The 24,159-nt window shown below is 36.8% G+C and overlaps 1 protein-coding gene across 1 annotated transcript in view; it reads left to right on the forward strand.

The window, feature by feature from the left end:
• Positions 1 to 24,159, forward strand: part of Epha6 (EPH receptor A6) — a 1,087,127-nt gene that overhangs the window by 170,597 nt on the left and 892,371 nt on the right. The window contains exon 3 of the mRNA XM_008841732.1: positions 20,931 to 21,594. Within this exon, the coding sequence (XP_008839954.1) occupies positions 20,931 to 21,594 (664 nt within the window). The remainder of the gene's footprint in view (positions 1 to 20,930; positions 21,595 to 24,159) is intronic.

A 24,159-nucleotide genomic window follows, 5' to 3' on the forward strand; every position in this document is an offset into this window, starting at 1 on the left:
GCCACTTTTGAAAGAGAAGTAGTCTTGCTCTGGAAATTGTTATTGAATATGTTAAAGCTGTAATGGGGTGCTTCTTCTAATCATGTGGTTATTAAATAAATAATTTAAAAATATGTTGTAAGAAACTCAAAGAAATTCAATATATATATTTTTTTAATCTGACAACTAATGTTAACAAGGATGTGGAGAAGAGGAACCCTTTTTCACGGTTGTGAATGCTAAGTTTCTATAAAAATAAAAATAGGGACTTCCCTACGGCCTGAGCATCTCCAATCTCCCTGCACCCACATCCTGTTTTCCTTCTAATCATTAGCACCCCAGATCTCTGGGCTACCCTTTTAGTCTGACCTGTCCATTGTATCCCGATCCTCTGTTCTCAGACCGGCTCAATTTTTTCAGACTAGTTTGTTAAAGCCTTCACAGGCTGTCCACACCCACAACTTTCCTTGAATTCCCCAGAGCAGCCTTCTTCCCTCTAAGTCTGATCTGGCCACTGTTCCTAGACTCCTCTGTAACCTGAGCAACTCGAGTCTCCTGGCTCCCACATCCTGTTCTTTCTAGCGTTGCGTACAGGCCCCTTTTGCCCTTAGCCCCCCAGATCTCTGAACTACCCTCATAACGAAATATATTTTTGAGCTCCCCAAATCTCACCATACCCATCCCCCTTCACTGGTATCATCTGAAGCCCCTCCCACGGCTGCAGGGCTAGGTTTCCCTGCATTTTAGTAGGGGCCTAGACTTTGGCAGATTGCCTGAGAGTGTCTGACTCTAGCCTCTGCCTAACTAGCTTCGGAAATTGTATTGTGCCTGCTGACTAGAGGTGCCCAGACCTTAGGAGGAAGCCTGAGAGCATGGGATTCTTTCCAGACTAGAAGAAGAAGAATCTCCGGATAATGGTATTGACAAGATCTTCAACAGGATTGTAGAAGAAAATTTCTCAAAATTCAAGAAAGGCATGATCATATAAATACAAGAAGCACATAGAACACCAAATAGACCAGAAAAGGAACTAACCATAGCATATCATGGTAAAAATACTAAATGTATAGGACAAAGAGAGAATACCGAAAACTGCAAAATGAAAACAAGTCACATATAAAGGAAAATCCTTAAGAATTACAGTTGACATTTCAATGTAAACTATGAAAAGCCTGGAAAAAAGTATTCCCAGTTCTAAATGACCATAGATTCCAACCCAGAATACTTTACCGGGCAGAATTATCAACATCAGGGGCCATCAATGAAATGAAATTTAAAACTCCTTTGGGTTGACCACTTCACCACAGTCAGGAAAGATAATATTAAAAAAAGAAAATCTGAAAACCAGGGGAAGGTGCCTAAAATTATCAAAATATGTTGTATAAAATTCAATAAATTCAATATATTTTTAAATATAACAACCATTTTTGCCAAGGATGTGTGACAAGAAACCCTTTTTCACTGTTGTGAATGGAAGTTTCTTAAAAAAATAAAAGTAGGGACTTCCCTACAGCCTGAGCATCTCCAATCTCCTTGCCCCCACATCCTGTTCTCCTTCTAGCCTTGGGCACAGGATTGCTTTTGCTCACAGCACCCCAGATCCCTGGGCTACCCTCTTAGTCTGACCTGTCCATTGTGTCCTGATCGCCTTCTCTCAGACCACCTCAATTTTTCATACTAGTTCATTAGAGAGTTCAGAGGCTGCCCAACCCCAAACTTGCCCTGAATTCCCCAGAACAGCCTTCTTCCCTGGTGAGTCTGATCCAGCCCACTGAGCCTTGACTCCTCTACAGCTTGAGCAACTCCTCAGTAGAGGAGTTGCACTGAGGGAAGTCTGGGGACACTATTTTGGCCTTAAGACAAATGACAGAATGCATGAACTCCAGTGGGGCTTTGGGGTGGGCTATGGGAGGGTTCCAGTGGAGAAGGGGGTAAAATATGATTAAGATTGACTGAGATGTTCTGTATGAAATACACAAAAATTCAAAAATAAAAATATTACTGAGACTGGAGAGATAGCTCAGCAGTTAAGAACACTGACTGTTCTTGCAGAAGACCTGGGCTTGAATCCTAGTACCCACATGGCAACTAACAACTGTCCATAACTCCAGTTCCAGGGGATCCGACAGCCTCTTCTGATCTGGGGGCATTGCACGACATGGGTGCAATGGCTATGCAATTATTCTGGTGTGGTGGTGTATTCCTTTAATCCCAGCACTTAGGAGGCAGAGGCAGGCAGATCTTTGTGAGTTTGAGGCCAGCCCGCTCTACATAGTGAGTTCCAGGACAGCTGGGGCTACAAGGAGACCCTGTCTCAAAAAGACAAAAAAAATGAAGAAAAAAAATCTTGGTTTAAAAAGTAAATAAGTAAAATAAAAAAGGACTACCATACTACTTAACTATAACACCACCCCTGAGTATATACCAAAAAGATTCCAGACCATAGTTTAAAACACATTTACAGAAAGAATATAGCCCATTTAAACTTAGTCTGTGTGCTTAATAACTTGTGAGATTATTGAAATTGTAATAGAGAAATTCCTAATTTATTACATCAGTTTAAAAAATAATTTATCCAAAAATTCCATTTTTTTCAAGTAGAAGTCAGTATCACAGATTTATTATCAGAATGATGTCTACGAAAAGTTTTTGAACTTTTCTGAAGAATTGCTCAGTGCAAATATACCTCACTATATTTATTAGTGTACCCTTTCATGATTTTGAGTCATATTTTCATATGTAGCACATATCATTTCTTCTTTCAGTCAATTAAAGGAGCCAGCACTCAGAAGCCATTCAAGTAGAGATGTATTTTCTATTTTTTTGTTGATTTTTCAGTATTTCATACATGAGTGTTATATTTGCATTATTTATACCAACTACTCCACACTCCAAAATCCCCCAGGCCCCCACTCTGTTTGAATTTCTTGTCCTTGCCTCTTATTATTATTGATAGATAATAATAGAGATTTAAATACACATTATATGTCATGTACAGTGTTGCTCATGTGTACATGTCTTGGGTTGACCACTTGGAATTAGATAGTCTATCAGAGAGCTAGTCATTGTAGAAAATAGATTTCTCTTTGTCTCAGAATTGATTGATTGCCTGTAGTTCTTCCTCTAGAAGTGAAACCCCATGAAATTTTCCCCTCTCTATTGGCGTATCAACTGGTCTTGTGATTTTTCAGGTCTTGCTAGTCTACTGTACAGTAAATGTGTCTATCATATGACTCACCTATACCTTTCCTTAGCTAAAACCAAATGACTAGATGTCTGACTACAGAGATGTTTTTTGCTGCCTTTTCACAATACTTAGGAAGAGATATATTTTCATATATTGGATTCTTATGTTAATCAAGCTTTCATCTAATAAAAATAATTCTCATGAAATTAGTCCCAAATTAATTAATGAGTTTAATTGAATTATGGACTTCTAATATATTTTGAACAACCAAGTCAAAAGAAATATCTGTGAAGCACTAAAGCAACATTCATGTGCTACACTGTGGTCTAAAATCATAGGCTGAGAATCATTGTTTCACCCTAAAACATCATTTGCAATCTTATTTGTATAGTACATGTCTACAGTAAAAAATAACTATCTTTGAAATTTTTACATGAAATTATCTACTCATCCTGATATTTCACCAACCTTTTCCTGTTGTGGCATATAATAGTTTCTCTTTTAACAAATCTAGATATGATGATCTGGGCCAGTGAAATGGCTCAGTGAGTAAAAGCACTTGTCACCCAAACATAGGTTTGAAGGTTCAGTCCCTGGGACCCACAAGGTGGAAAGAGAGAACAGACTCCAGCATGTTGTCCTCTGAACTCCTAATAGCCACCAGGTCACTCCCATATCGCAAAAAAAAAAAAAAAAAAAAAAAAAAAAACCACATACACACAAATGAAAAAAAGAAGATACATTGATCTGTATGTTATGTTTTTCAGTAGCACTTAAACTTTTTAAGATTTTTGGTCGGGGTCACTTAAGTTTGTATCCAAAGTCTTCCAAACACTAGGAAAGTTCTCTTACAAAGACCTGCATCTCCAGGCATCGGCAGTATTTAATGGCCTTAAATATTTTCTTATTAGTCATTTTCTTCTGCAGTGAGTACAGAATATGACATTCTCAAGAGGTTTTATGTCCCCCTTTGCATTAACATGAACAATTTGAATATTCATTTACTTCATATTTGATGTTTGCAGGAATTAACAATTCATAATTTGTTATACTGAAACCATGTTTTTTTAAAATAGAAAATTATTCAGACTGAACAATGAACTTCATTCATGTTTACAGCAAAGACATGATCTCGCTGGATTTGTAAATAGTCTTTTTATATTAAAGTTACTCTTTATTAAAGAATGCCTCCTTAGTTTCCTGGGTAGTATATCACCTGCTCAGTTTACTTTGCTGACAAAGAAAAATATTTTTATACCCTTATCCCTCCTCTCTACTCTATCTTAACCCCCCCCATACACACCCAGAGGCAGACTTTTAAACCTAGATTATCATACAAAAATTGTATATTCCCTTAATATTACCATTCTCCTATGGTCCCACCTCTCTTGAGCTCCTTCTTTCCCTTTAACCCCTAGTTTCTTTGTATAACTTTCCCTCCCCCTTCCCCTTAAGATAACCCCATTTTTATCCATCTCTCCCTTGTGAATACCTGTTTTCTACTGTCTCTTTCAGATTATTATTTTTCCCTTTACCTCCCTGGTTCCTTTTCTTTATCCTGGTCCCTGTAGTTATACCTAGATATATACCCACTTATCAGGTTTCGTGCTGGATCCACATATGAGGGAGAACATATGTCATTATTATTATTATTATTATTATTATTTGCTGAGTCTGTGTTACTTCACTTTGTATAACAGTTTCTAGTTCCATCCATGTACCTGCAAATTTCATGATTTAATCTTTCTTTACTGCTGAGTAAAATTCCATCATATAAATGAACCACATTTTCATTATCCACTTGTCAGTAGAGGGACACTTAGGTTGCTTCCATCTCTACGCTATTGTGAAAACAGCAGCAACAAACATGGGTGTACAAGCATCTCTGCAATAGGATGAGCTCTTTGGGTATATGCCAAGGAGTGGTATAACTGGGTCAAATGGTAGGTTCATTTAAGAGTTCTCCACACTGCTTTCCATAGGGGTTGAACAAATTTGCAGACTCGCCAGCAGTGGATGAGTGTTCCCCTTTCCCCACATCCTCTCTAACATTTGCTATCATTTGTTCTCTTGATCTTAGCCAGTCTGACTGGGGTCAGATGAAATCTTACAGTGATTTTAATTTGCATTTCTCTAATTGCTAGTGATGTTAAACATCTTTTAAGATGCTTCTTAGCCATCTTTATTTCTTCTTTTGAGAACTCTGTGTTCAGCTCCTTAGCCCATCTTTTAAATGAGTTATTTCCTTTCTTGATTTTTGTTTTTTGAGTTCGTTATATATTCTGGATGTTAAACCTCTATCAGATGTGTTGTTGGTGAAGATTTTCCACCATTCTGTGGGTTTTCTTTTCAATTCCCTGGTTGTCTCTTTTGATGTACAGAGGCTTTTGAGTTTAATGAGGTCCCATTTGTTGATTCTGGGCCTTGTTTCCTGAGCAGTTGATGTCCAATTTAGAAAATCCTTTCCTACCCCTATATCTTGTAGGTTATTGCCAAAGTTTTCTTCTAATAGTTTCAGAGTTTCAGGCTTCTTATTGAGGCTTTTAACCCATTTAGGATTGACTTTTGTGCAAGGTGAAAGATAGGGGTTTAGTTTCATTCTGGTAGAAATCTAGTTTTGCCAGCACCATTTGCTGAACATGCTGTCATTCCTTCAGTGAATATTCTTGGCCTGTTTGTCAAATATCAGGTGGCTGAAATAGCATGTACTCGTATTTGGGTCTTCAAATTTGTTCCATTGATCTAGGGGTCTATTTTTGTGCCAGTACCATGTTGTTTTTAATTCTATAGCTCTGAAACACAGTTTAAAATCTTGTATAGTATTCCCCCATGAATTGCTCTTACTGCTTAGGGTTGCTTGGCTATCTGAGGTCTTTTGTGCATCCACATGAATCTTAGGATAGTGTTTTCCAATTCTGTGAAAAATGTCATGGGGATTTTGATTGGCATCGCATTGAATCTATAAATAGCTTTTGGTAGGATGGTTATTTTCACAATATTAATTCTTCCAGTCTATGAGCATGGGAGGTTGTCTCCAGATTGGCTGGTTCCTCTAATGGGCAGGGCCTGACATGGAGCAGGAATGAGGAAGGGAAGCTGGGAGCCATCTTGGGATGGAAGCCAGGAGCCACTGGTAGAGCATGATGGTGTAGGAAACTCGCAGCCAATGCAGCAACTCAAAGGCAGAATGGACTGAGTCCCTGTGGACCTGGGGCGAGATTGCTGGCCCCAGAGGCATGAGTGAATGCTAGTGAGGGGGGTGGCTATAGGCGTGGCACTGTCTGATAAGGCAGGCTGTGAATTGCGTTGGCCAGAGGCTAGGAACAGGGTCTCATTCCTTTGTAAGTTAATAAACTCACATAAAATATATTATATGGTTTGTATGATCTCTCAGGAGACCCAGAGAGAATTTAGGCCACAGAGGTCCTTCCATCTTCTGATGTCTTCTTCAATCTCTTTCTTTAAAGATTAAAATTATCATTGCAGATATCTTTAATATTTTGGGTGGCACCTTAAATGGGGATACCATTGTGGAAGAGTTAGATAATGTGAGAGATAAATAATGCCTAGCTATTTTTGAAAACCAGAGGGAACCATATTAGTCAAAAACCTACTGACAACTTATACATACTAGATCAAGGAACATATGTCTAGGTAAGGTTTATCTGAGAATATTTGGTCTTTGTCCAAGCTTTATAGACATGGCATGTGGTAATTAAAAATACCATACTGGTGGAATTAACCTCCTTGGATATTAAGCAGCCATACTTTGAGGCCTATGCTAATTTAGTCAAAGGGAAATAAAGGACAGTTTTTGCTCTTTGCACTCCTAGGCTAAGTTCCAGGGGATTATGAGCATCACTCAAAATGTCCTATAACTGTGGTGAGTCGCCTGTCCTCTTGATCAAAGAGGCCAAGGAGACCCAATGAGATGGACTTGAACCTGTGTCCAGTCTACAAAGAGGAGGGTCAACACAGAGGAAACACTTCCTCTATGCTTCCAAGCAATGCCAGCCATTGTTGAGCAGGACTTTGAGTTATCTTCACATAGACAGAACTGGAAAAAGAAAGGATACAGGAGCTCCTCCCAAGCCCATGTGACCCCTGAGGAACAGAACCTCAAATGGCCTTGAGGACAAAAATAAATTGGTTTATCTGGGCCAACTGTATGGTCTTAAACACCCAAAAGGAAAGTATAACCAAAGATTAAAGGGGTCAATATAATTTTGTGAGAGTCCATATGTATAGCTAAAGGCTACATAACAAGAAACAATCCCATACAGGAAATACCTTCCTTTGAGTTGTGCCCGGGATGGCCCAAGAGACTCGCAAACAGGAACCCAGCATAGAACTGGGAAAATGAACAGCATACCCCAATCTTATCTAAAGGAATATTGACAACTGATTGCTGCTAGATGAGGAACAGCTGACCTTCCTAAAACAAATATCTCTAGATAGGCTGACTATATTCAGCAGATGGACAAGCACTGGGAATGACTGGGGTGCTGACAACACAGTGGACAGTAACAGGGATGACAGAGTATATGGGCTCCAGTGGGGCAGGGAAGCTATGGGAGGGTGCCATTTGGGAAATGGATGTATAGCTGAATAAGATTGTTTGGGATGTTCTGTATAATATATACACAAAAATCAACAAATAAAAACAATGAGTTGTATTTGAGGAGGAAGTATAAAAATAAACTTCATGTTAATTAGTAGAGGTGATAAACATTACCATTGAAATTTACTTGATGACTTTATATCCATTCTCAGGTGCCAAGGATCCAAGCATAAATGACTGTGACTAGTAATAATCAGATACATAGAGATTAGAGACACATGTGTCAACATCTAAGCGTTAGTAGCAAAAACAATGAGTCTTTCTGTAGGAAACTGTATATTTTAAAATGAATTGAAGATCTTTTTTAAAGGTTAAAAACTCATTCAATTTTATGTCTTACAGGGTTTGTACTGAGTTCATTATTATATAACTGTATTAATTCAACTGTGAACCTAAAAATGTATAGCCACTTTTGAAAGAGATGTATATTTTCTCTGGAAATTGTTATCAAATCTGTTAAAGCTGTAATGAAATGCTTCTTCTAAGCATGTGGTTATTAAATAAATAAAATAAATTATAAAATAAAAAAAGAAATGATCACCAAGGTGTGCTACAGAGCCTGAATCCACCATACAAACTATGCGTGCTGCATGGCAGAGGTGGAGAAGTGGAGCTACTTAAGCCCTTTGAAGCCCAGAAGACCTTGATTGAGTGCCAGATCTGAGTTGGAACTGAGCTGCTTATATTTATGGATTTGGACTTTGCTTTGATCTGATTATAACTGTGCCCTGGTTCTTCTCTCTTGTACTATGCAATATATAACTTAGTTTACAGGAGCTCACAGTTGAGAGAATTTGGACTTTTAAGAGATAATGAACTTTTAAAGCATTGAAATATTTTAAAGACTGGTGGACAGTTCGTTAAAGCTACACTATGTTTTATATGTGAGATCTTGGGGATAACCAAGAAAGGAAAGTTTGTGGTTAAATAGTGTTGTGTTTCTGTGTCAAGTTGACAAGGGGTCAACTGCACTAGCTAGTTTTTTGTCAACTTGACACAAACTAGAGTCACCTGGGGAGAAGGAATCTCAACTGAGGAATTTCTTCCATTACATTGGCCTGTAGGCATGTCTGTGGGACATTTTCTTTTCTTTTTTTCATTTTTTCTTTCTTTCTTTTCTTTCTTTCTTTCATTTTTTTCTGTCTTTCTTTCTTTCTTCCTTTCTTTCTTTCTTTTTTTGAGACAGGGCCTCACTATGTAACTCTGAACTCACAGAGATCCACCTGCCCCTGCTTCCTGAATGCTGGGATTAAAGGTATGTGGGGCAGTTGTTTGACTACTAATTGACTGAGGAAGGTCCAGCCCACTGTGAGCAATGTCATTCCTAGATAGGTTCGTCTGGACTATATAAGAAAGGTAACTGAGCAATCCCAGGGGATACAAGCCAGTAAGCAGTGTTCTTCCATGATTTCTGCTTCAGTTCCTGCCTCCAAGGTTTTGCTTTGAGTTTCTGCCCTGATTTCCCTCAGTGTTGGACTGTAAACTAAGCCAACCCTTTCACCCCGCTAGGATGGTTTTGGTCAGTGTTTCATCACAGCAACACAAATCAAAGCAGAACACTGCTTTTCACTAAGCTGTAAATATGTGTGAACAAATTTAGCAAGAATTTACCTTGATAGAGTATGGTTAGAATTCTATTTAGAAAATTTCCTTTGACTTCTGTTAGGCAGTTAGAGAGTAGCAGGCTTAGAGGTCATTGGGGGTGGACTTGTCCCTCATGGTCGTCAGCATGTAAAACCAAGAACTGAAACTTTAGGATTCTGATTAATGGTTAGTAGAATGGGATGAGTCATATCTCTGGGCCTAGGAGGAGATAGCATTCTAAACAGCCTGAAAGGTCACTAACAGAAAAGTGTTTAAACCTCTAAAGATTGCCATCACTCTGTTCTGATATAGAACAAGGACACACCATTTCCCCCTTGCTGCCAATCACCTACACAGGAAAATACCCCTCAGAAAAAGCTGCTTGTTCTAGAGACTTTAGAAATACAAGAAAGCCTACCTAAAATGTAGACTGGCATAGTGGTTCTTCAGCCATTGTCTGCTCACCCCTAGAGAGTAATGCTCAACTGCTCTACAATAAATGACCTGTCTTATACACTATGTGCTGTGTATCTCATCTGAACACTTTTAATGAACATTACAAGGTACAGGGAGCCAAGGGATGTCCAGAATGAGATCCCCATGACTCTTTTATGTGTCAAACCTACATGCTGGTAGTTTGGTCAAAGGCTGGAGGCGAAGGGTTCAGGGAAACCTTTGGCAGACTGTGTTTCTTTACCCAGCTTACATGCCCACTATTTGTCTGCATTAGAAGCTCTCTTAACGGATCATATGTATGAGGACATCCACTGGATAGCCAAACCCAATCTCAAGAATTTATCCTCTAGGAATATTGCACTAGGACAAATGCAGCTGGTATCTCCCAAAGCATACGCTGTGTGGAACGGCAGTCTGTGGAAGCACACTGCTTTATTCTGGTTGCTGACACTTGCTCTCCAGGAGCTTCCTTGGACTACCTTATTATTTCAGTTTACTGTCCTCTAGGAAAACACTTGACCAGTGAGAGGGCAAAGGTATAAATCATTTGTCTCTACTAAATTTATGAGGTTTCCAAGTGGTTTATATTATATAGAGAGAAAAAACAAAATTACATTGTTAAAAATGCACTTCAATATAGCTCTTTAATGCATTTTATATGAGGCATTTAGGGCTGGTAACTGGAACCATGTGGAGATATCCTGTCATCCAGGACATATTTGTGTGGGCCAGGCTCCTGTACATCGCGATCTATCTGTATCAACTAATTCTGCTGTCTTTAAAATAAGATCAGTAACTTAGGAGATTGCTGATGTTCATATAGCTCTCATTCATGTATGGCATTTAGAATCTTGACTCAACAGGTTGCCAGCCTCTAGTTAATAAAAATATTCAGAACTGGTTAACTTAGAGTCAAAACATTTCATTATTCAGTTTTTTGAACAAATATTAAGAACTGAATCTACAATTATAATCTCAAGCAATGACAAAATGATGATGGATCAAGTAAAATCCCTTGTTCTCCTAGAGGGCACATTGAACTGAAATTTATTTGGGTTTAACGCCTTCATTTGACATGCATCATTTTTCATTGTTTTAATTTTGCTGTTTTGTGGGAGATTATTTTTGTTTTTATAAACTCAAGTGAGTCAATTCCTTCCTTTAAATCTGTTCTCTTATTTATAAAACCAGGCCCATAAGCTTCATTCTGTCTATCTTATAAGAGTTTATTAAAATATGGTTTTTCTGTGCTTTCTGTACTTGTGATGTCAAGTGAAACATGTCTTGGCATTCATGTATTTTTTAATAGATGACAGTGTAATTAAGATTGGTATTTGCCATCTCCATGCATTAATCCTATAAATATTCTAAGATGGTATTTGCAACATGTTATTAATTGGTTAAGTAAAAATCCTGTCTTTTGATTTAAGGCCTTTGGGCATACAGAAAATGGACTCTATTATAGAATTCTTAATCTTCATGAATATTTGACAACTTTTTAAATGGGGGAAGCATTCATTCCTAGTGGAAATTATTCTTATTGTTTTAATAGCTTGGCCTATTAATATGAGAAATTCACCAAAATAACACATTTATTCATAAATCTTAGTCTCAGTTGTTGTCTTCTAGATATACTACTAATTTGTACCTTTTAATTAAGTAGCTTTGATTTATAATTAAAAAGTTAAAAGTTTTATGTTTGCCCAAAGTGAGATGGAAATGCATCTTCACTGGATACATTTAGCTCTTTGCTTTATTCTGTGAAACTAGCTATCATTTAAATGCAGAGTCTTCGCTATTTTGCTTGAAAAACAGATTTATGTTAAGTACATGCCTGGCAGCCAAATTCAGGGGGCTAATTTTCTAAGTTTATGCTAGTATATTGACTCAAAGTTAATAAGTAGTTCTGAGAAAAATATTAAATTAGAATAAGAAGGCCCTTTAAGAAGCTTTCCTTTGATAGAGAATATTATATGCATAGAGTTTACAAATTATTCTAGTACAGTGTTACAGAACAGGATGCCCATGTACATATAACACCGGTAGCTTATTTGGCTGGTGCAAGATAAGAAGAAAATTTGGGACAGCTGAACTTTCTGTTACTTTATCAAATCAAAGCTTCTTTTCATTTTCTGCCATTCTCATTCATTGAATGAACTTGAAGATTTTCTCCTCTCCGGCTCCCTTCCCTACTTCAATATAGTTGCTCAGAAAAAAAAAAAAATCACTAAAATCATATACTGCAAAACACTTGGGAGTAAGTTTTGTAGAGAACCAAACGGGAAACCATGGACTTGTCATGTGTTGTTCCTTTGTCATGTGTGTCTACCAATTTGTGCTGAAAAATATTCCCTTTCATTAATATACTTATTCATCTATTGATCGGATGTTAGACAATTTAAATCAGTATTTTGTCTTTGTCCTGGAGTGTGTAGCTGAAACAAAGGTTTGTTGCATTCTTTCTGTGATGATTTTTCCTTTATCATAATCTCATGTTGAAGGACAACAAAGAAAAAAAAATATATTTTCTAGACTTATTTCTGTTCCTTTTAGCAAATATATGGGTCTGTTTGAAATTAAGGAAGAAGTAAATGAGGACTTAAAAATATTGATATAGTTATTAGACAGAGAGAGAAGAATGAAAATAGATTTTATAACAAATAGATAATAAGTTCTATAAGTACTATTCATTGAAGACATAGGAAAAAATCTAAACATTTGTCCAGCTACTGAGCTTTCAATGTTATTAGGATTCTTCCTCTCATATTCTGTATTTTCAAGGTACCTGATAACAGATTTTTAAAAAACATTTATAGGATGTTTGTTTTCTATCTTAAAATTATTTGATGGGATTTCATAAGATGATGTTCACGAAAGTATACAATGGACATTGATCATAACATCAGTTTTTACTAATTCTTTCCCTTCTTCAGTTAGACCAGCTTTGTAGCAATTCAGGGTTCCAAGGTATCTGGAATATGATTTTCCCCTCTCCTCTCCAGAGATACAGAGGTAAGCATGCTAGTTGGAAGGCAATGGATCTTTTCTTCTGCTATGTACTTTAAGTAAATTACCAGTATTTATCACTTTCACTGGGAAAATGTTCATTAGCTTTCCAACTGTCTATATTAGTTTTAGAAATAAACCATATGGTATTTTCTTAAATTTTAAAAGCTTATTTGGGGGCTGGAGCAAAGTCTGAACAGTTAAGAGCAGTGGGCACTCTTGCAGAGGACCCATGTTCAATTCCCAGCACCCACATTGTGGCTCACAACCATCTGTAACTCCAATTCCAGGGGAATCTAAATCCCTATTCTGACCTCCATGGGCATTGCATGTCCCCAGTGCACTTACATACATGCAGGTAATATACTCATATACATAAAATAAGAAAAATAAATAAAATATTTTTTAAAAAGCTAATTTTGAATTCCCAAATGTCCTTCATTTGATTCATTCACTGGGCCCAGCAACAGTCCTATCCCTGTAAGACATTGTCTTTCCCTTTCCCCATCAATGGGAAAAAGCCTATTGCTTTCTTTAAGAACTTGCCAGCCTTTGGAGGTACAATATTTTCATAGAATTATTGAAATATCAAAACATCATAAAATGTAGAAAATAAAATTAGAAAATTTTGAATTTGTCCTTAGTCTAACACCAGGCGATTACTTTATTACTTTTAAATTCCATGCTCACATCTTGAAAATGAAAGTATCTAGTTAGTGTTAGATTGATGTCATCAGCAATGAAGAGTCAGTAGGTAAGCAGTTTTCTCAAGGTCATTATATTTAAGCTGATCTTGCAGCACATGAAATAATGAATCCTTTGGGCTACACACATTCTTATGTAACCAGAACGTCTCATGGAACAAGTTTCTAAACATTTATCCATTACTTTATTTTTCATTTAGCCATTCATTCCTTGACATAAATTGCTCACAAAATAACCGCAGAAAAGACTCTCTGTATCACATATCCTAACCATAAAAACAGAAATAATATGCATATTCTTCTCTGCAAAAAGGTATGATATGCTCTACTTTGATGAGCTCTCTCTACATTATAATTCAATGAATTATTATTATATAACATTTTCTGCTGCTATGACAAAATATATGAAAAATCAGATTATAGAGAGAAATGGCTGGGTGATAGTTTCATTGCATTTGAGCTTAAAGCATTGTTGTTCATCAGGATGTTAGTAGTAATGAAAGGGCTGATTACCTCCAGGCAGTTAGGAAACAAAAGTAGAGAGAGGAAGGGTCAAAGATCCCTAGAATACCCCCGTCACCAATGACCTAACTTCCTTTTACCGGATCCCATCTCTTAAGGTTTCCACCATCTCCCAATGCTGAAAAGAGATGGAAAGGAACTCTTTTTGGCATGGAGGACTTTGGGAAATATTCCAGATGCAAAACCTGTGACATTATATAGAGGAGCTAGAGTATTTGATTCAATGACTACGATTTTAAAAGCAAGCAGCTGACACAAATAAGCAACTGAATGGCAGATTGGATGCACACTATATGTTGTAATTTATGCATTATTCCCATATAAATATTTCCCTAGAAAAATAAGTTGTATATTTGTTCTATATAGGAATATGAGCTTGATACATTAATACTTTCTCTGCCTTACTGAATAATAGTTAGCTAGCTAGTTAATTAGTTTGTGACAAGATATAACTGTGTATCCCAAGTTGCCCTGAAACTATGTATCCCAGGTGGTTTTGAGCTTAGAAATGTGCCTGCCTCAGCCTCATGGGTGCTAGAGTTATAAGCAGGAGTGAATCACCATTCTCAGTTGCCTTACTGAATCTTTTAATATTTTAAAGTCCAATCCAAGGACTTCCTTCATAGCCAAGTTTTCCAAGCTGTGTCAATTCATGAACACTCACTCTTAGCATACTTATTATAGATAGTGTTCCGTTGCTACTTTGAAATGTGCTGTCAACTATATTTTCACTATTATGTGAAATGTTTTATTGGAAGTCCAAATTCCAAACCTCATATCTGCTTTAATGTCATTTCTGGAACTTTCTGTATATGGCAAAATCAAGAAATACTGCTTTATCTTATTTTTAAAACAATATTATTATTTCTTTGAGAATTTATATGCAAATGTTGTTTTATCATAGTTACGCCAAATTCTTCTCCCCAACTTCCCCCCATCTTCCTTCAACATGCCCCCCTTCCATGTCCTATCTTTGATTTATTTTTTACTAAACCAGAAATCCAATCAGTGCTGCCTGTGTGCCCATTGGTGTGTGTCCCTTCCCTGGAGTATGGGCAACATACCAGTGATTACACCCCCAAAGAAAAATCAGTCTCCCTCTCCTAGCAGATATCAACTGTCAATAGCTCCTCAGCTATAGGTGGGGGGTCTTATGATCTAAACACCATTTTAAGTATTAGTCTCATATTTTAGGAATTGATTGATGAACATATTAATATATTTTTTGGTCATTTTGAGACAGGGTCTTTGTATTGGTCACTTTTCTGTTGCTCTGCTGGAAACACTGACCCAAGCAATTTATAGAGGAAGAGTTTATTTGAGCTTATGGTTCCAGGGGAATTACAGTCCATCATGGTGGGGAGGCTTGGTAACTGGAGGTGGCTGGAGCAGGAGCAGTAGAAGCTAAGCTCTCACATCATCACACAGGCACAGGAAGCAAGAGAGCAACTGGAGATCTGGCAAGGCTTAAGAACTCTCTAAGCTCATCCCTAGTGATATGCTTCCTCCAGGATAGCCACATCTTCTAAAACCTCCAAAACAGTGCCATCGCCTGGGGACAAAATGTCCAAATACTTGGAGCCTATGGGGGATGTTTTCATTCAAACCACTACAGTCTCCCTGTAACCCCAGCTTAACTGGAACTCACTATGTAGACCAGGCTGTCTTTGAACTCACAGAGATTTGCCTACCTCTGCTCCTAAGTGCTGGGATTAGAGTGCATCACCATACCCAGCACATTAATATCTTTACTCCAAAAGAGATATAACCTGAAAGGATTAAAAATGTAATTGTTAAAACATAATTTCCTGGAACAAAGTTCTCCACTCTTACATTGGACAGTAAAAGATGCAGTACAGGCAACCATAGCATACCTTCCATTAGAAACAACATCAGATCTGATCAGAAATTTATCCAAGGCAAGAATAATCACTGCATGAGTATTTGAGTACTGTTGAAGTTGCCTTGTGTATAAAATACATAGAATTTAGGGCATTTTTGATCTTTTCAGATTTTATTGCATTATCTATCTCATACTTGATACATTTACAGTGTTTGTTGGCACCTTAAATGACCCAAAAGTTCTAGATTGCTTTTAATTTTAAGTATGAGAGTAGCAAAAGACTCTCAGTATTGCCAAGATGAAAGGCATTAGACAGATGGATTAATATATCAGTCTTCATTTGATGACAGGTGTACATAATCCTGACAAGAAATAGATGAATTGTACAAAATTGTTTGAAAGGGACTTATTATTATGGAAAAAATATTCTCTGAAATTTATGCAAGATATTTAACAGAATTTATTGATGGAGATTTAAACTTACCTGCTGCATTATTTAATTATTTGTACAAATTTATAGTAGATAATTAAAATACTTTGTGTCAAAAAATTCTGTTGGATACTATACTCAATTCTGTTAATTTAAGTTGATTCATAACAAGTTAAAATGAGAAACTACAAATAAATTGTGTTAACTAATCTTTTTCTAAATCACTGAAGTATGGTGTCAAGAAATAAGACACTTACCTGCTATAGCAAACATGTGTTGTTAATATACCCTAACAGAAGTAAACTCTCTGATGATCAACATGTTTTCTCAAAAAATCTTTAAAGATTCCTGAATGCTACTTATTAAAAATCATTTTATAAGTACACAATTTCAAGTATACTCTAAATATGCATCATAAAATTATGCAAGTTGAGATATATAAATACCAATGCCAACTGATTTCAAGGTACTCAAATATCTTTTTAAATTTCTTTTATGAAGAGTAGCAGTATATTACCATGCAATTAACTGTCAGATTGATGATATTTAACATAAAATAAAGGGAGGAAAATCTAGTGATCTAACTCAGGGAATATGGCAAATTTCAACATACTTATTGTTCTAAACTGTATTAAATGCTTGCCTTGGGATATTTGTACTTACTATTTGCTCTTTGAATTTTCTTTTTCTGTAAGATATTGCCTAACTACAACTTCCTTAATAAAAATAACTATAGCAATTCTACTGAAAATTGTAACTTTCTTCTCATCTTCCTGACTTATTCCTCTATTTTCTACCATATTGCTTATATTTTTTATTGTTTCTCTGTGCTGGATGGCTTCAACTATCAACTTGACACATCTGGGCAGAGGGAACCTCAGTAGAGGCATTTCCTCAAATTGTGTAGGTAGGTCTGTGACCATGTCTATGGAGCATTTTATTGCTTGTTGAGTAGTGAGGGAAGGCCTTGCCCACTGCAGATGATACTATCTCTGAGCATGTGTTCATTTCATGATCTGTGCTTCAGGTTTCTGTGCTGTGTTCCTACCTGGGCTTCCCTCGATGATGAACTATGAGCTGTAAGCCAAATAAACCCTTCTCTTCCCAAGTTGATACTGGTGAGTTTTTATCACAGCAATAGAAAGTAACTAGAACAAAATTTGGTAGTAGTATTATGGGGTATTGCTGTGACAAGCCTGACCATATGTTTGAGAGGATTGTGGAAGTTTTTGAGCTTTGGACTAGAAAAGTGCTTGCAGCTCAGTGACCTATTGTGCAGAATATCAGAAGATAATGTTGTAAGAGGTGTAGATGATGGAGGCCTAACTGGACTTTGCTTTTGCTTAAGTGTGCCCAATTCTTCCCTTTTGAAATAAGACTACTTGTTTTGAATTTTACAAGAGCCCACATTTAAAAGACTTTTAAAAGAGACTGAATTTTTAAAGTGTTTGGGTATCTTAAGAACTGTTGGACTTTCAAAATTTTACTGGTTTATGTTGTAATATTAATGGTGACATGTTATCTTGGGGATAAGAAATGAAAAGGTTATGGTTTAATAGTAATACATCTGTGTGTCAAGCCGAGAAGGGATCAATTGTGATGGATAGCTTCAGGTGCCAACTTGACAGACCTGGGTGGAGGGAACCCCAGTTGAGTAATTCCTTCCATTGGATTGGCTTGTGGCCATGTCTGGGGGAACATTTTCTTAATGGTTGAATGATGTGGTAAGGCCAAACCCACTGTGGCAATACCACTCCTGGGGAGATGGTTCTGTGCTGAATAAGAATACAGGTTGAACATGAGCCAGAGGAGCAAATCAGTAAGCAGCTATCCTCCATGTGTCTGTGCTCCAGCCTCCTGTCCTGAGTTCCCAACTTGACTTCCTTTGATGGTGGACTATGAGCTGTAAGCCAAGGAAACTCTCCTCCCCAAGTTGGTTTTAGTCTTCTTTTTATCACAGCACTAGAAAGTAACTAGAAAAATCTCTCTACTGTAACCTAAACTATAAAAATACAGCTTAACTATTATATTATTATGTCCTGAAAATGATAAATATTGCTTTAATTAACCTAAGGTCTTGTCTATGTTTACTGTCTATCAAAATATTGCTAATCAGGTGTCCAGGGACCTTTACTATATCAAGATAGAAACCACGGGTGGGCAAAGAGATGTTCTTAAGTCCTACTCTTTGGCAGCTTTTGTACTTCTGAGTGTATGCCAGCAGCAGAGAGGTGACAATGGTACCAGGTAGCATGTTTAATGATCCAACCCTTATGCAGGTCTGTAATCAGGATTCTCTGCTCTACAACTGCAATAGTGCTACACATGCCTCAGAAGCTTCTGGTTTCTATGTCCTTTGGATGTTGCTGGCACTGCAACTTAGGAGCAGTTGTAGGTATTGAGATTCCTTAGCCCGTAACAGCCATCAGTGTTAACAGCATTTGCATAGACCTAGGATGTCTTCTTACAAGTCTGGGCCTGGAGTGTCTGAGACCTTTGGCCCTAAAGAGACTTGACAGCTCTCTGAAACTGTTCCAGGGATCAGGGCCTACAATTAAGTTCTCATCCCTATCTCCTTGGAGATTTTGGCTCTTCTTCACCCTCAGCATGCCTCCCTCTACTGCCATCTCTTATGCCACCTTTCTTCTCCGGTCTGGGTCACTCTCGGGATCCAGCTTCTTCTCTAGTAGCCATCTGCTTGCTTGCTGCTTTCAGTGTGGCCTCTTGCCTGCTAAGATCCACTACCTCAGCCATTCACTGCCTTTCTGCTGTCTCTGCTCCTTATTCCTTTGTTTTTAACACCACACTACTAATGTGGGTAAGTAAAGACCACTAGAGATAAACCTTTTATTGAACATAATGCTGCAACATTAGGGGAAAAGGCAGAGGAGAGTGTTATGTGTCATATTCATTTAGTTTGTCTGAACACCTTGTTCCTATCCAGAGTAGGGTATTTGGACGAATCATAGTGCACCCTACATGAATGTAGACTTTTAATTGCATCAATCACAGCCTCAGCTCTTTAGCACCAGTGACAGCCTTCCTCTGCTAGGACACCTGGGGAGGTACTCCCCATCTTGACTAGGACTAGGTTTAAATAGGTGCAAGGTCATCTGGAGTTCACTAGTGAAGGCTTATGATAGCAAGAAATATGATACAAATTGTTTGTAAACGGCCTGGGGTAAACAGAACAATCAGCAGTGAGATCATTTTGTGTTTTTTTTTTTTTTCAACACATCCATGGAGTGTTTAAAATGGTTGGTGATAGCATGATGGTAGACTGTTGGCTATTTGACTAATGATCTTCTTGTTCAGTTGTTGCTAACTGCTAATTACAGAGTCAAGTTGTCCCATCCTCAAGCACTTTATTCACAGGAAACTGATTATCAGAATGTATGGACATAGTGACTTAAACTTACTGTCATTGTCAATAGTGATTTATTAGATATTAACAGTGCTTTAATAATGCTTAAAATCTGCCAGTGTTTGAAGTAGCACTGGATGCCCCTTATGTATCTCAAAATATCCGTATGAGTAATTCATGTCTTACTGTCAAACACATCTCAAATTAAATATGAGGATAAATTGGGAAATCCAGAGTACATTTCTCATGGAGTCAATGTATTAGTTTCTTTTCTATTGTAGTGATAAAACACCATGACCAAGGGAACTTATAGAATAAATAGTTTATTTGGCTTACACTTCCAAAGGCCTAAGAGTTCATAATGTAGGAATGGTAGCAGAAGGTGGCTAGAGCAGAAAAACAATCAATCACATCTTCAAGCAGGCAAAGGAAAGAGTGAGAGACTGGAAATCTGGCAATGCTTGAGAACTCTCAAAGTGATCTCCAGTGACTTTCTTCCTCCACCATGGCCACACCTCCTAAAGCTTCCATGACCTTCCCTAAACAGCACCAAAAACTGGGACCAAGGGTCCAAATACTTGGAGCCTATGTGTTCTTACCCACTGTGCCACCTCTCCAACCCCATTCCCCACAAATTATTTTAACTGCTTTACATAAACAGCATATGTGGTACAACAACCATATAAGGCAGGTATTATTATCAATTACATTTTGTAGTTAGGGAAACTTGAAATATTAAAGATGTCCTTGGCCACATAATTAATGTAAGAATGCAAAATATGGGTCTGGAGAAGACAGCTCAGCATTAAGAGCACTGGCTCTTCTTAAAGAAGACCTGGATTTGGATCCCAACACCCACATGATAGGTAACAACCTTCCATAATTCCAGTTCCAGAAGTTCTGATGCTCTCTTCTGTATTTACCAGGCACTGCATGACGTGGATGCACTTATATAAATGGAAGCATAGCACTCATTTACAAAAATAAATAAATAAATAATAAATAAATAAATAAATAAATAAATAAATAAATAAATAATGCAGGAAACCAGCAAAGGGGTTTCAGGATCTCAACCAGAGGCTCATAGTTAAAATGCTGCCTCATTGCTTTATAAGCTTCATCTGTATCCTTTTTAAAAATCCATTTTTTTCTTTTTTTAAAGCAGTCTGAAGTGGTCATTTCTGTAATATGCTGTGGCTTTATGATCATTCAATTCTTTTGTTCTTTTTTACAGTGGGATGCCATCACTGAAATGGATGAACACAATAGGCCCATCCATACTTACCAAGTATGCAATGTCATGGAACCCAACCAAAACAACTGGCTTCGTACAAACTGGATTTCCCGTGATGCTGCTCAGAAAATTTATGTGGAAATGAAGTTCACTCTGAGGGACTGTAACAGTATCCCATGGGTCTTGGGAACTTGCAAGGAAACATTTAATCTGTATTATATAGAATCAGATGAGTCCCATGGAACTAAATTCAAGCCAAACCAATATACAAAGATCGACACAATTGCTGCTGATGAGAGTTTTACCCAGATGGATTTGGGTGATCGCATCCTTAAACTCAACACTGAAATTCGTGAAGTGGGCCCTATAGAAAGGAAAGGATTTTATTTGGCTTTTCAAGATATTGGGGCATGTATTGCCCTGGTCTCAGTCCGTGTTTTCTACAAAAAATGCCCTTTCACTGTTCGGAACTTGGCCATGTTTCCTGACACTATCCCAAGGGTTGATTCTTCCTCTTTGGTTGAAGTGCGAGGCTCTTGCGTGAAGAGTGCTGAAGAGCGTGATACTCCTAAACTGTACTGTGGAGCTGATGGAGATTGGCTGGTTCCTCTTGGAAGGTGCATCTGCAGTATAGGATATGAAGAAATTGAGGGTTCCTGCCACGGTAAGAAGCAAAAATACAGATAATTTAACTTGTATATTTAAATTGTTTATCAAATAAATGTGTTATAAAGTAATAGTTTTCAAATAAGTTTTGAATGCTTTTCCTGATAGTTGTTGAAGAAATTGACTCCTATTAGCTATAAGAAAATGTCTGATATTATGTTTTTCTTTTTCCTGGAAAATATATTTCATATTTTCAGATAAGTCCTATAAATTGTTAAATTCATATAGATTTTAGGAAGGAAAACAGAATCAACAGCAGCTACAAAAACAACAGGGATTTATAAATGAATATTTCCTTTTTCCACAGGTTTATAGATATTAAAAGACCTAAATTTAGCTTCAAAATAATATTTTGTTATTAATGGATAGTAGCTGAATGATGTTTCATTTAAACAAAAGAAGTATTCATATTTGTTATGGGTTTGGTGATTGAGTATTGACTTTTTCTAGTACTAAGCAAAAATTCCACTTATATAATATGTTAGTTTTTTTAATTTTAAACAGGGTGCATCATTAGCTCTAAGATCAAAATTCCTTAGAATGACCGATCACTACATGTGTTATAACTGATTTTTATAACACTGTCTATTTTAAACTTTACTTTTCAGCCTTATTGGTGTGATGTTTTAGGACCATTCTTCAAAGAATAAAACACTGACCATGAATGTAAAAAATGTTTTTATTATATTTTTTATGTGTATGAGTGTATACCCTGCATGCATATAAGTGAACCTGTTTCCAGCAATGCCCGCAGAGGTCAGAAAACACATTGAATCCCCTGGAACTGGAGTTATGGACAGTTGTTAACTGACATGTGGGTACTGGGAATCAAACCTGGGTCCTCTGTATGAACAATCAGTGCTCTTAACTGCTGAGTCATATTCCCAGCTGCAGTTTTTTTACATTTTAAAAAAACAGGGTTTTTAGAAGATCCCATTGTTAAAAAAAATATTAACACTATTCAATGCAATTTAAGTTTAAACTATACCTTTCACATTATTGAAATATCTATATTTAAACATAATTTTTCAAGAGTTGTAAGCAAATGTTTATTGGTATATATTTGTTGTTGTTGTTGTTGATTTTTTTGGTGTGTATATCATATCAAAACATCCCACACAATCTTATTCATCTAAATACCCACTTCCCAAACGGCACCTCCATAGCCTCTCCCTTCCCCCACACTGGAGCCCATATACTCTGTCATCCCTATTACTTTTACTGTCCACTGTATGGTTGGCACCCCCAGCCATTCCCCAGTGCTTGTCCGTCTGCTGACTCTAGTCAACCTATCTAGAGATATAGATTTAAATATACTTTGTATACGTTTTGTTTTTATTTTATGTGTATGAATGTTTTGACTACATGTATGTATGTGTACTGGTGTCAGGCAATGCCCATGGAGGCCAGAAGAGAGTATTGGATTCCCTGGAATTCATTAAGTGTTAGTTGTTAGTCACCCAAAGGTGCTGGGAACTGAATTCAGGTTCTCTGAAGAGTAGCGAGCGCTTTTAACCACTGACTCATTTCTCCAGCCCATTAAAGATATCGTTTTTAGGGTTTCTTATGAATCACGTTATGAGGACTTATTATTCTAATCAATAATACATGGAAAAGTTTATATAACCTTCACAAAATATCTATTAAATTATATTTAAATTTAAAATTCACATAATACAATGCAGAAATAAACATTTCTTTTTCAATATGATGATTCCATCTAGTGATAAAATTTATCTTAAATATTTAAATTGTTCCTCAAAAGTAAATGTGTATGTGTACTAGAATAATCAAGATGTTTATTTCTCAGTGAGTATATATATATATATTCTTCTTGAGACAGGGTCTCCCTGTAGGTGCAGCTGGCCTGGATTCGCTCTAGACACCAGGCTGGCTTTGAACTCACAGAGATATGCCTGCCTGTGCCTCCCAAGTGCTGAGATTAAAGGCATGTGCCACCATGGCCACCTCTCAGTGATAAAATTATCTTCTCCATTGGTGTTATTTTCACACTAATTTTTTAAAAAATGAAAAGAAAAAAGATTCTTGTGTATATAGTGATTAATAAAAGTTAGTATGAATAAATTCGATTTATAAGGTACTTCAAATATTCACCAAGATCATCTGGTGATAGTCATGTTTGTCACTGAACAACATCAACATTAGCATAAGAAATTTGATATAATTTACATAAAGTGTGAAATGGCTTCTATTTATCACTAGAATGCTCCATTAACGTTTATTAAAATAGACTTTTGTAAAGTTCTTGCTCACCTATAAAAAGGATTAATAATGAAACAAACGTAAATTGTGAATTATCCAGGAGGGTAGTATAAAATTTTTACATTAGAAAATTTCAACATTAGCATAAGAAATTTGATATAATTTACATAAAGTGTGAAATGGCTTCTATTTATCACTAGAATGCTCCATTAACGTTTATTAAAATAGACTTTTGTAAAGTTCTTGCTCACCTATAAAAAGGATTAATAATGAAACAAACGTAAATTGTGAATTATCCAGGAGGGTAGTATAAAATTTTTACATTAGAAAATTCAGTAAA

Source organism: Nannospalax galili, unplaced genomic scaffold (assembly GCF_000622305.1).
Source record: "Nannospalax galili isolate Female #2095 unplaced genomic scaffold, S.galili_v1.0 scaffold821, whole genome shotgun sequence".
Taxonomy (NCBI): Eukaryota; Metazoa; Chordata; class Mammalia; order Rodentia; family Spalacidae; genus Nannospalax; species Nannospalax galili.